General features: G+C 37.7%; 1 protein-coding gene across 7 annotated transcripts in view; it reads right to left on the bottom strand.

Moving 5' to 3' along the window:
- Positions 1 to 689: 689 nt before the first annotated feature.
- Positions 690 to 14209, bottom strand: part of LOC139133613 (high affinity 3',5'-cyclic-AMP phosphodiesterase 7A-like) — a 112154-nt gene continuing 98634 nt past the window's right edge. For 3 of the 7 annotated variants that reach the window (XM_070700354.1, XM_070700357.1, XM_070700356.1), the window contains exons 11-14: positions 13900 to 13996; positions 12802 to 12882; positions 10530 to 11609; positions 2889 to 6246 (exon numbers count right to left, since the gene is read on the bottom strand). In XM_070700354.1, the coding sequence (XP_070556455.1) occupies positions 5876 to 6246; positions 10530 to 11609; positions 12802 to 12882; positions 13900 to 13996 (1629 nt within the window). In that variant the 3' untranslated portion in view covers positions 2889 to 5875. Of the gene's footprint in view, positions 6247 to 8243; positions 8321 to 10529; positions 11610 to 12801; positions 12883 to 13899; positions 13997 to 14209 lie in introns of all 7 variants that reach the window. The other 4 variants (XM_070700361.1, XM_070700360.1, XM_070700359.1 and 1 more) reach the window with 3 other exon arrangements.

Here is a 14209-nt window from a genome sequence, read left to right as displayed (position 1 = left end):
CTTAGGGAACATGTTTGGGTCTGCTTTGTGCCATGTTTTGAAGATACATCCTGCTACAGATCATAGATCTCATGAGACTTAGGTATTCACTGTACCAGTGACTTACTAATTGTGTGAAATTGTGACAAATTTGTATGAAAGAGAGGTATCTGCTTTTTATTAGCTGAAAATTTCACTTTTTAATAGTCTGAATTCGCAAAAACATGGCAAGTGATGTACATAAGGCAAGAGCTTGGAACCTCTGGCACTGCACCGAAAATGGCTTTTTTGTGGTTAAAACGGCTAAAAGTTGACTGTTTTGATTAAATTCAACCAGCAGAAAGTTGATACAACCGTCCAAAATTTAGAATCTTGAAAAAATGAAATTTTGTACGCTGACAGATAATCTGTCCAGAATAATGGGGCAATATGAAATGTTTTCCAGTGTAGAAAACCAGAATGGTGGCCAATTTTAATGAAGATGCTCAGTTTTAATATTCATTTACTGTGAGAATGTACTCATTTGTATGGTTATTAACATATAAATAGAATGTTCCAAACAGAGAGGGGGGTGGCACACCTTGTAAAAAGTGCATTGTTGAGAATCCTGCTATGAAAATAAAAGGAACACACACACACACTAGTCAACACCACCGCATTTCTCAACAAACTTCTATTCTGGGACAAGACATGAACAACTCAGACACGAATAGAATCAATGAAGATTTTATTACTTTTAATTACTAATTTTGATCACAGATGACAAATATGAGGGTGAAAATGGTAGGAAGAAATGCAATGCACAGGCAGCCTGATAATTCTCACTGTATTCCTCGATGTATTCTTGTATATCTTTCCTGTTTGACATAATTACCATTTCATGTCCTGGTCCCCTCCACTGTGTCTGTGTGTAGAATTCTTTTAATGTACACTGATATAAAGAATGTTAGTAAATTTCTTTGCTTTCTTTTAGAAAAGTTTTATAAATTTTTTTGCGGTTGAAATCTTTCCAGATATACCTTAGAAATAAATTACCGTCAGTCAGTTTTGAATACTGCCACAATCCATAACAGTGACAAGTTTTGGAAGATTAGATAGAGATAATCACAAAAAATCTTTTTATCAATGAATAAGTTAATCAGGAAATATCTTATTAATGTCAAAGTTTCATATAAAAGCATCATTAGTTTCATCTTAATCACAGTATCACAGGAGGGCTCTGCTCAAAACATGACTGTCGGTAATCTAACAAGTTGGCATTCTGGAAAAGTAAACTCCCTGTATTTTTTTTGCATTTTTTTCTTTAAGTTTGGAAACCTGATCAAGAATGAAATTTGCCTTAGGGAGGGGACTTAGTAGCGGACGTTTGTTCAAAATTATTTTAAATATGAACTCTTTACAGCGCACAAGTTACTTGCAGTCAGATTTGGCATGTGTTAGCCTGGAGTCGATGCACATGAATGAAACTAAGTGCAGGATCCTCAGACTATCCACATTTGACCTTGACTGGTGAGAATGCTTGTCTCTGTAGACGGTTGGCAATTTTTGACTCAATAAACAGCTCCCGTTTGGCACATGTCTTACTCAGAACACCAACATCAATATACAGAGAAGAGCATCTAAGACTCTTTCATCGTCACATTTAGTTAGAGATGTGCCAAATTTAATAATTTGGTCAACTTGATCTTGTACCAGTTGACACAGATCCAGTACAGACCTAGTCAGAAATCCAAAACCAGATCTCAAATGGTTCCAATTGGGGTGACCCAAATCAGTCCACAAGAGTATTGATACAAACTGAGTGAAGAAAATGAAAAGACATTTTGTTTGATCAAGTAACACATGTATACACCTTACTCTGAGAATGTTGTTTCTTTTGTTTGTATTTCTTTGTGCTGCAACTCATTAGAATATAAAATGTCTGTACACCTGGTGTGATTGCTCTTACAATTGCCGTTGAAGGTATACATAAAGTGATGAGACATAGTGTTGAATCTGAAGAGCTGACAGATCAACATGTGGTGTGTCGCCCTCTCAGTTATAAATGACTTTTAAAGTTCATGACGTTAAAGTATTAAACATTTTTTGTCTTTTTTTTAAAATTTGAAATGTACATGCATCGGGCAATGTGATGCATTTTGGGGGAAGTACAAAACACTTCCTCGTAGATGATAACTGTACATCTATGTAGAGAAAAGAAAAAATCAGAATTATGAGAAAAAAGTCTGGGTTGAAAGACATCATCGACAAGTGTCATATTTTGTGTCCATCTTGTAATCTATTCACAGAACTGTATATATTGCAGGCAAAGAGTTATCTCAATATTTTTGGCGGTCAGCAGTTACTTTCATTTTCTCGTACTCTTCTTAAAGGCAAAATAAATGTCCTAACCTAAGTATGATTTTCTTTATTTTTGAATCCAGTGAGTGAGAGAGATATAAGATGTGGAATGTTAGATTTAAAGTATCTGTCCTACTCTAGCTTAGTGCTATGGCATAGTTTAAAGAAGAATAAGTTGAACTCTTTAATACTCCTGTACGTAAACTACATTAAAATCTCACTGTAATAAATAGTATTATCTGCAACTTTCCTAATATTTTAAACAATTTTAACTTTCGGGGAAAATTGCAGCGAAATATTAGCCTTTCCATATGTATAGACAACTTGACAAAAAAAATCATTTTAAGGTCTCTGTACAAAAAAGGTTGTCTTTTTTTTTTCATGGTGATCAGATTTTGGCACATATAAAAAAGAAACAAACTACACCATATATGGTCAAAGAATGACATGCCCCCCAAAAAACTACAGAAAAGATTTTCAATATGTGACATCACCATCTAATACTGCACATCAAAGAAATACTGTGGGTTGTACGAGTCCACAATACAGACAACTCACACACAACAGAGTTTGTTTTTCATAGAGAGGGGTAATATTTGTTAATTTGCACAGAAGCCGAGATAATATCCTGTGAATTTGCCAAAACATGAGTCAAATATCTTCATCCTGAATATTGCAACTGAAAATGAAACAATGACCAGTTCTTGAATCAGAGGATCCTCAAACAATTCCCCGTCTTGAAGTCAGGTCATTCAATCTGCATATGCTAATCAGAGTTCAAAGTTCAGGTGATGTACTTTGCATATGCAAATTTTTTGACAGAGGTAAGTAAATGTACAATTCCGCTTAACTTGTAGCACGTCCCTGTAAAGTCCTTAATTATCCTGATTCTCACCTCCTCCTTGGCGATTTACCCAGCTGACTTTTGTAAATTTGTAGAGTGAATGTTCTCGGTGTCACAAGGGCAGGGTTAGGAATAGATTGAAAGATCCGTCGCACATGACGGGAGTGTAGAGAGCGCCTCAAGCAACGGATCTTTCAGTCAAGGTTAGGCAATGTTAAATACAAAACGCAGAACAAAGACTCTTATCCTCATTGTAACAACAGCAAAATGCACACTTTTTAGCCACTTTCCTTTGGTACAATTTCATCTTCTCTGATATGCAGTCTATTTTGATTTTGAAATACCTGCCGGTTTTGTATATTAGAGCACACTGGGAAAATATTTTGTTATTGAGATTTTGAAAAGGTGAAACACTGAAAAATGGTACAAACTAAATGAAACAGTGATGTTTTCATCATGAGGTCTATAAAATAAATATGAGGCTGTTTATAAATAATTTGTTTTTTGGGGGGGGGAAAGAGTGGGAAAGAAATGGAGTGGTTATTAGGAACACAAGGAAAACATTTCATCCACATGTGGAAATTTCTTTGACGATATTGTCAGGGACTTTTCTTGGCCCCTTACACCACCATGGTTCGACCCAGACCCATTGTTTTCAATTGTGATTGTGGATTTATTTACAGAGAACTGGGGGTGAACAGGTTGTCCTAATGTTGGTACAATGTGTCAACAACTGTTAGACAACTTTTGATGTAATACAACTAACTTGGGGGGGGGGTGTGGGGGATTGGGGAGGGGGTAGTAGGTGGAAACAAGTATGTTGAAATGATAAGCTTGTTTTGGTCTACAATTAGCCCTGAAGTAAATCCAACATTAAGATTTGTGATTTATGTGACTGAGTTCCTATAATACAATGCAATGTTAAAATGTTGAAAACACTGAACAGTTGAAAGGAAAACATATGTGAAATAAATAAATATATCTTCTGACCGATAGGGGCATAATTACTTGATGAGTACAAAAGGTTTGAAAATCTGTAAATCTAACAAGACAGCTTTCAGTAGTTTTGGTCTCCAGGGATACACAAAAACTACTGTTGTAAGAGTAAAGATTCACCAATTGTTTGCCTCCATCTCTGAGAGATTTTTTCATTTTCCAAAGGAGCCTGAACAAAATTTCCTCTCTAACTTTTTCTCTCTCTCTCTGCAGTAGTGTTGTTGTCAATGTGCTTGCACAGCGCCACCAACAGGTTAGCTGCCACTGACGATGTCATGTTGAGTTTGCATACATCAATATGGCTGCCCCCGTTATCATGTCTGTTTGCAAAACTGCAGCTGGAAGGTTGATTTTAAACTGGAAGAGTTGTGACTATAGAGTGATAAAAGAAAATTTTGTTGAACTATCTTTTCAATGTCTTCCTCAAATATGATAATTATCTTGGTGAATCTTTCACTTTTACCAAAATATAACAAAAGCAAACAAATTTGAAAACTTATTTGAAATCTGTGATAGCCATTGTGTATTTAAAAAAAACAACTGGTTAACCATTACCCCTTCAACTGCTGTACTGAGTGGTGTAGTCCCATTGTTCTGAACAGAAAAGTTGGGTCTATTTACACAGAGAGAGGGGAAGAAAGGTTCGCATAAAAGAAACAAGAACCTGATTTGCCATAACAGAGTTAATATTCAAGACGTGTGAAACATTCCTAGCTTGTACAAATAAATGACAATATTTCACAATGATATAAGTCACAATCAGATTTTCTAAACTTTCAAATCTTTTGATGGATATGCCATGTCTGTTTACTTCTGTATAATCTTTGCGCTCACAACTGATGGACAGCGGCTTTGCTTTTACAAGTTTCTGTTTTCTTACCATTTTAGAACAATATCCAATCAGGAATTGATGTCCACTTTGTCTGAATCATGCTTACCAAACCAGTGTTACCGGTAAGCTGGTCGATAAGACAGTCTACAAGTGTACACTTTTACTTGACTTGTACAGTCAGAGTGCAATGACAATATTTGCGTCTGAGCTGAAATCGATTTGTCGAACTGAAATCAATTTTGTTCGCTACACAACTCGTACAACTTTCAATAAACTTGGTACTTAATCGTGCCTAGCTTGTACATTTTCAAGGCAATGTTGCTGAATATGAGAAACTATCAGGAAAAAATTGTCAAAAGATACAATCACCGCACTGTCCATTTACCATTCAATTCTGTTGTTTCAGGGCAAAGATTAAACATATGATTCTTACAATGTGATGTCAGAAGTCTGGGTCTATCCACTCTGGGATGAACACTCTCGGTGATTTAAGTAAAGATATTCAGCCTAGAATGGATCATTGAACGTATAGTGCAGTTTGTGACTTGTCAACCATGTCATATCTTATACAGGAACTCAAAACTGTCACCAATTTGAACTAGCACTTGGGCCTTTCCCCACACAATTTGACAATGGACGACATTCAAACTAAAGCATTTTTTCAACATTTATCGTAATTTAAGGAATGTTCAGAAACAAAAACAAAAAATGAAGTACTTTCAAACTACGAAGGTGATAGATCAGTGGAAAAAAAAAGAAAGAAAATTAACAAAGATTACTCGCACCCCCAAAACAATTCAAAATGTTGGAATGTTTCGAAGTATAAAAATGATAGTCCATGATAGTCCCTGCAATGTGTTACAAATCATTTTAACTTTTTTTCATCACTTATGATCCTTTGATTTTGGCAATTGCATTCCGGGTGATCTGGGTCCTCCCCGCGACGTTCTGCTTTCCATGGCAACCACACCTCTCCCGGCTGCAGTGGCTTTGCCCTGCTCTCTGGGATTCGCATATTGCATAGCTAGTGAGCTCGCTACTTTCGATGGAGTGGCGGAACTGCGTGAGAATTTACTCTGAGTAGCCGGCGATGTGGCACCCCTCGGTGTAAATGATGATGACCTACTCTCGTATTGTTTCCTGGCTGAGGGCCTAGTGTTGTGTGGTGATTCTGGGGAGCTGCTTGCCGATTCCGAGTCTCCTCTGGAACTCTTGCTTGCCAGGTACCGTGATGGTGACCTTACCTTGGAACCCCCTGTTCAGAAAACATAACAAGCGTGGAAATATTAGACTTGCTTCAAGTCAGCAGGTTACAACGCATTAGCTTTACTTTTCTGTGTGAGTGGCTTTGACTGAGACAACCAAAATACAATCACACGGTGTCTTCACAGAGTTGTAATAGAGCAAGACGTCTGCACAGGTGTGGGGTGAAAACTCTGGGTAGAGCATTTGTGCATATGTGGGTGAATGCAATTTGCAGTAAGTTTCAGCTGAAAAAATCTTCCAGTAACTCTACTATATTGCAGTCAGAAAAATGGTTGCAGCTACCAGTGTTCTACTACATCGCATTCACTAATTTATTCAAAGACTTGTACTAAATCTATGGAATTATGTACAAAATATGCTTGACCCTTTGAGCGCCTAAGTCAATTTATTGTCGCCTTTATAAAATATACTCCAGTCAATTTTTTCACATTTTTGCCAAAATTTTGATAAAAAACTGTAGCCAAGAAAACTTGATGTCCATTTGGTCCAAAATTATCAAAAACAATACAGAAAAATTCATGATAATTGGTAAAATGTTGCAATAAAAATTTTGGTGGGAAAAATTTACAGCACTCAAAGGGTTAAGAATTGACTGCAACAACAAGTGTTCCATTTCCAATCCATTAGCTGCAATATTGGGTGTATTTTCTGGTAATTTTGTTCCATCTAAATGAAATGAAAATATTTTGTTTCACTTCAAAAATTAGGTCGAAATGCCTGGGGTTATCTTTAGGATGTAATGTGCTATGTGAATTTGTGTCAAGAGGAAACTTTGTTTGTCAACAACAATATTGCATAACACAGTGAATTGTGTCGGCAAGGCTGACACTTTGTATTGACAATATGCCTCAGGGAGAGGAAAAAGAAAACATATTTTACAGAACAAAAGTAGTGAACAAATTACCAAACTTTGCTGTTATTGTCCCTTTAATGATTCAGATGTGGAAAAAACAAACAAAACAAAAGCTGACATTGTGATGTTGACACTGTTAAATACTTATACTAAGGCTCATTAGCATTCACAGAAGCATCAAGAATAACTCATTTTAATTTTTAAAATGACTGATGTTGGAAATGAAAAGATATTGTTACAGATGATAACATTCTTGACTGCCAACAATTGGAATCAAAGAAGTATCAAAACATCAGTGTGCTTTCTAAAGAATTGAACCCCATCACCAGCATGGTTTGGCCCAAACCCATTGTTATCAATGGTGATTGTGGACCTGTTCACAGGGGATTGGGGGTGAACAGGTTATTGAATTTCTTGACATTGCCTGAGTTATCCCTATGCCGATACATGTTAACTTTTCTGGGTACGACTAAACACCATTGGGTCAAGATGTGTCAAACAAGCTTTATGGGACACACTACAAAATAAACCATCAAACTCTACCCATGTTTCATGATTTCTGCAGATTTGTAGCTTATGCATTGAAACACTGAGCATAATATTCAACTTCTTCTCGTCTAACGAAACCCTTTAACCCTTTCACCACCATGGTTTTGCCTAAACCCATTGTTATCAATGGTGATCATGGACCTGTTTATAGGGAATTAGGGGTGAACAGATTGAAAGATGAAGACTCAATGCCACAATCAATGTAAATTTTGTGTGTGCCAAAAAGTGTGAATAATTTGATACGGAAATTTCTCAAACCAGAAAAGATTAAAGTGGAGGAATCACCGTGTATTAAACTGTTTTGGAAGTCAGAAGAAATATTTCAGCTACTCTAATTCCAGTATTTTGTTATTTACATTTACACACGCTCCCTCCACTTTTGTTGAGCGACCTAGATTTATTGCACTTCTACGAATCTCCCGAGGTGTACTTTCTTTATCATTGCAAAGCTAGGGAGCCCCACTTTTGTTGAGCGACCTAGATTTATTGCACTTCTACGAATCTCCCGAGGTGTACTTTCTTTATCATTGCAAAGCTAGGGAGCCTACTTAGCCACAGAAATTTGAATAGAGTAAAGAAACTACCTCCTGGTCTCTGGGCTGTGAAGGTTGACTTTGTTGTAGATGAGCACCCTTAACTTTGTATTTGCTGACTCGATGAACTGCAGAAGAGAACAGTCTTTATAGAATTGGTTGTGTTTTTAGTTTGACCAAAGCGCTCACACAAAACTCTTTCAAGAAGTTAGTGGATTAGTTTGTTTTTCCACCTCAAGCTCTAGTAACTCATTTTAAATTGCCTATTTATTTAGATTTTGTGGTATTTTTCCCACACTTCATGCGAAGGTCATGGTTAATTGTTAAAGCAAGGTATCACATCTGTTAGACAGCAATAGCAAACAACACTGACACCATGCTAGCAGTGTTCATTCTAGGCAAAACTAGGTCATGGAAAGCCATATTACTATTTAAGACGGTCCTAGGGTGTAGCTGTCTTTTTAAATTTGTATGAAGGACACCCTAAGACACTGAGGACTGGGCCAGGTAAACTTTCTCTCAGTTCCTCATAGGCAAAGACATGTACAGTAGCCATTTCCTTTAGCTTCTATATCAAATACAATTATATGTGTGGTTTATGAAACTCATTGAGCTAGCATAGCCCAGCAAGGCTGCAGAGCTTAGCTTGCTCTGTAGGCCTTGCCATGGTCCCTCCATACTGGAGGGACTGTAGTAACAGAGATACAGAGCACTATGGTAAACAAGGGGCTGTGAGTACGTATGCAGCTTAGTATTGTCCAGGTACACTATGTTCTACAATCTAGCTATCACTCTGTCCTTTGCTGTAGATTTGATGATGGTCAATGCTAGGTCACCAAAACTTGCATATATCCATATATGGCAACATATACTTGTCAAGCTATTATCTATTGGTAGGGCACCTTTCAGGGTGGCCACTAAACGTAAATAATGGTAAGTTACTATGAATGCTGGTGAAACAGTTCCTTTAAAAGGTCACTCTCACAAAAAAAATAGTATTATAAAATTTGGTTTCCTGCATTCTTGTAAGTTGCAAAAAAGGTTATAAAGTGTGCTTTTGACAAAATCAATTCGTGTATTAAAAGCAAACACAGCACAATCATGTAAGTATAGTATGGCGTATAACTCTTAGAACAATATTAATACACATTTTGACTTGCATTTCTCAGTCCACGATACAGGTTAAAACACAAGGTTCATTTCCGTGCAACTTTGAGGGCTCACTTTGTTGCAAAAGGCAAAGCTAAATTGAGCATTTCAAGATGATTTATTAACCCTTTGAGTGCTGCAATTTTTCCCACCAAAATTAGAGTGTGCAGCATTTTACCAATTTTGTGAATTTTTCTGTAAATTTTTTGACAATTTTGGACCAAATGAACATCACATTTTATTGGCTTCAGAGCTTTATCAAAATTTACGCAAAAATTCAAAAAAAATTGACCGGTGTATATTTTGATATAGGTGACAAAATTTAACTTTGGCGCTCAAAGGGTTAATAAACAACTATCACAATGAGCTTCTTTGTTGACCAGCATCATTCAGATGCTTGTGTCTACCTAAATGATAAAAGTTTACCTTTGTTTCACACAGCAAGTGTGTCATATAAAGAAGCTTGTGCCAGCCTACAAGTGCGCCTTCAGTGACAAAAGTTTACCTTTGTTTTTACATGGCAGCAGTGTCATGATTCAACAGTTATTGTAACACACCTCATCCGCAGTCTGTGTTCTAATTCGCCAATTGACAGTCACGTGGGATGCGTTCTTTTTGTGCTGATCCACGTAAACGACGTCATCAGGCATCATTTGTCGGAACTGTTGCCTGCCAGGCATCAGTTCCGAAAAATGATGCCCGCTGACGTCAAAAAAACATTGGCGCATGCGCGAACTGGAATGTAAACAAAGATGCCGTCTGCGGACGAGCGAAACGATAGTCGAGAAATTTCTCGGTTTATCCTACTTTCTGAAGAAGAACTGAATGCTCTGGTTTCAAACAAGGACTCGAAACGAACGAAGACGATAATCAAAGGTGCATTGAACGTTTTGCAGAAGTATTGCGACCCTGTCGGCAAAAACTTTTTCTTGCTGAACCACCCCAACATATTGGCTTACATGCGACAACTTTTGTGTATGGTACGTTCTTATGTATGACTACGGATGAGGTGTGTTACAAAACACATATTGACTGGCCATGAGGGCAACAGCATACGTCTTTAACCCCTCGGGCCTGTGAGTCACCCCCAAAAACAGACTGTTTTTGGGGGTGACTCACAGTCCCTCGGGGTACAGACGTATGCTGTTGCCCTCATGGCCAGTCAATATGTGTATACTGATCCCCTACCTGAGTATGCGTGTCTGGTCGTTGTAGTAGTGGTAGTCTGACGACTCTTTCGCTGTATAGATGGTGACATTGATATGGACATCTCCGCTCGTTCCGATCTCTCTATCGGTTCAATTGTAACCCGCGATTCCACAGTTCCTTCCGCTCTGTCCGTATCCTCAGGATCTAAAGTCAATTTCATCTCTACGCTTTTCTTTTCGTGTTTCTGTTTGTCATAGGTAACTTTAGAGTGTATCACTTTTTCAGTTCTCTCCCTAGGTCTTTCATCTGCACTAGCTTGGGCTGGTTGATTGTCACCGAGAGTCTCCCACGACGGCTCCACAGTAAGCCTCATTTCAATCATTCTCTCGGACTTTTCTATGGGTTCTACAGTTAGACGTGATTCTATGGTGTTTTGGTCCACCTCCATTTGATTCTCTGCCCAACTTTTATGCTCGCTTTGTTGAACCGTAAGCCTAGACTCTACTGTTTTACTGGATTCACCAAAATCAGACCTATTTTGCTTTGATCTTGAGGGTATTACGTTGATAGTCCTTTCCGATTTCACTTTCAATTCCTGATTTGTCCTTGATGTTCTATCCTTTGGCTTCACACTAAGTTTTGAATCACTTTTCCCTTTTGTACTAGTATGAAGAGACCGTCCAGTGGGCATGACATATGAGGAGTCTTTCTTGGATGATCCGTTTGCTTGAAGTTTCCTGCTGCCAACTTCCAACTGCGCAGCCTCTGTCCGTAAGTCCCCTCCTTTCCCGACGTTCTCTGAGGTTTTTGGCATGCTGACCATGGAAACCCGATCCCCCACAGGGGGGAGTTTGGTCTTAGAGGTAGATGACGTTGGTATTTGTTCTAAACTAGATTGTCCCGGACGAGTCGACGATCCAGCATCCGTGGCAGACTCATTAACCGCTGGTTTCTCTGCTTCATTCCGGCTGTTCCGTGGTGGTTGTTTTTTTTCCCTGAGTATTTCTTGCCAGCTGTTTTTATTCACACAGAGGTTATTGCGCATTAACAGGCTAAGCGGAGATGGTATAAGTCGTTCCCATTCCCGAAATAGCGGTTCCACCACATAGGCAATGAATCCTGTGATAAAATCAACAACAGGTCAAGAGTGAATATGTCTTACAGTACAGGTATCTTGACAATAGCATACACCTCTGGGTAGATATCCATAACTTCAAATTTTTACGATACTTCTCTGGTCTACCGCTTTCTGTGCACTCATTTTGGAGTTTGTATAGTAAATGAAGTTTCCAGAGTCTTGCTTTCTTATGAAATAAATAATTTAATTTTTTCCCCATAGAGTTACAAGTACTTACCACAGGGATAGCAGCCATTTTGAATTTCAAATATTGGTAAATTTTTGATAATCTGTTTCTCTAGTGCCAAAATTTACAAGGTGACCCAAGACTGTTTTCTTGATTTTGAAAGAAAATGGCTTAAAGTTTCCTTGAGGAAAGTTTGAGCAAAAGTTGAAGTCTTTCAATTTTGAGGCCTGCACTGCCTTAAATGGGAAACTCTTGATAACAGAGATCAAGCACACTATAAGCAGTTGTTTCTCATTGTCTAATTCTAGCAACAGAAATTCATATAAATTCCCTTTGAGTTCTCGTGTTGAAAGTTTGTTATTGACATCATTTTGAATACCACTGATCAAGACTGTAGACTTGTTACTAAATATAGCAACATATGCGCGATATTTGCTGCTGCCCTCATGAATTTGGACAAATTGTATTGGTGCACCTGTTTTTGTCACTGCAGCTTGTGCTTGTGACCTTTGATATCTGATTTGAATAGCTTCATTGAGAACATCTGTGATATCACCATTACTGTATAAGTAATAGTTTGGTCAAAGTTTTGTCCAAATTTTGAGACAAATGTTCATTTTTGTGTACAAATAGTGGATTCATTTTTGTGTACAAATAATGGAACTCTGAAATAATGACCAATCAGCCATATTCACCAAAGATCACCACAAGCCACAGGTCTCACTAAACAGTACTATCATTTCACGAAGAATGCAAAGTTATCTTCTCTGTTTTACAGCCATAAAAATTGGAATATCAGCATTCAACACCCTAATTGGGAGAGACTCGCATGAGTTTGGGAATTCGTCCCTGTTTGTTTTAGACAGAAATTCCCAGATGAGTGTGAGATATTTCATCTCAGACCCTTGATGTGTGAGATTATTCTATCTCAAACCCTTGGTATGTGAGATTATTGTGTCTTTGGAAACAGCCAGACCTGAATTAAAATTACACAGCTACCAGCTTACCTGCTTGTATATCAGCTACTGTAACTTTGTATTTGTCACAGTTTGGAGTGATAGGAAGTTGTAAACGACGTTCAAAGTCACCTGAGAAGAACAAGAAAATTCACCTATCAACTTTAAATTGCTTGTACAAGTGCCCATTTGACTTATGTTGTTAATTATCTGATCTGTTCTGCCCTTTGAGGGCGCTGTTCAAACTGACAATTGATATGTGGAGTTTGACAGCTGGGAAAATAACAAATTAACTTTTCCTTTGCAAATAAGGATTGTACAGCGTCCCAGTTTTCTTGATGAAATGCTTTCAAAAGTTGTACACAACACTATAGAATACTGTGAGCCATATTACTATTCAACATTATCCTAGAGGGTGTGTCTCCATATACATGTTGTATTTACTTCAAAGGGCACCCTTAGACAAACATACAACAGGCAAGTGAAAGACAAGGCCAACTGTCTCCCTGACGTTTTTTTGTCAATGTTGTAAATGATAGTAAGTGAAGGTATCACTTATTTGTTGCACAGTTAAGGTAGAATGTGCCGTGAGGTCAGATATTCAGAGACCCAAAATTTTCAAATCCTTTTTTGGTCTACAGCTTGTGTGCGCTCATTTTGAAGCTCAAGGTGTAAGTACGTTTTTACCATCTTACCTCTGTGAAAAATATCTTATTTTTCCTAATAGAGTTAACACAGGAACAGTGGCCATTTAGAATTTCAAATATCAGTAATTTGTTTCTCTAGTACCAACACTTTGCATGTTGCCCCCTGATTTTCATTCTTGATTTGATAAGAGCGTGGTTGGAAGTTTTCTTAAGACAAGTTCGAGCAAAAGTTCACAATATATTCCATGTTTCAAGGTGCATACTACCCCAAGATGTCACACATTCATTTGCATTTCTTTGTCTGCCATTGCAATCAGTTATAAAATAATACCAATTTAAAAACCTCTGAATACATACTGACACATAAAGGGGGTCACAAACACCACCAAGAACAGTTGTTCTAGGCTGTATTCAGTTGAAAAGCAGACTTTCCTCTCTGCTATTACAGGATGGTTGGACAAGAGAGAAGGTCCACTACACAGTCACAGCTACAAAAGCTTACCTTGTTGAAAGAACTCATCACAAACCCTTTGACTCCATTTCTGGCTTGTCGGCCATCTTCTACACGGATTGCATATATCAGCACATTTCAGAGCAATCTAGAAGAAAGAAATTATTGAGAAATTGTGTATTGACCAGATCATAGAATAAAATATGGATTTCAAAATAAAATAATTAATTTTCACTATTATGATTTTAATACTTCAACATTGCATACAAAATCCCCACCAACAGACATCGCTGCTTATTATAGATACAAAGTCTACTATCACACCAAACTACAGTGCGTTTCACCAAGGTACCACAACTCA

This window comes from Ptychodera flava, chromosome 5, assembly GCF_041260155.1.
Source record: "Ptychodera flava strain L36383 chromosome 5, AS_Pfla_20210202, whole genome shotgun sequence".
Classification (NCBI taxonomy): domain Eukaryota; kingdom Metazoa; phylum Hemichordata; class Enteropneusta; family Ptychoderidae; genus Ptychodera; species Ptychodera flava.
Note: the sequence above shows the minus strand (reverse complement) of the source record. Positions and strands in the feature narration are given on the sequence as shown.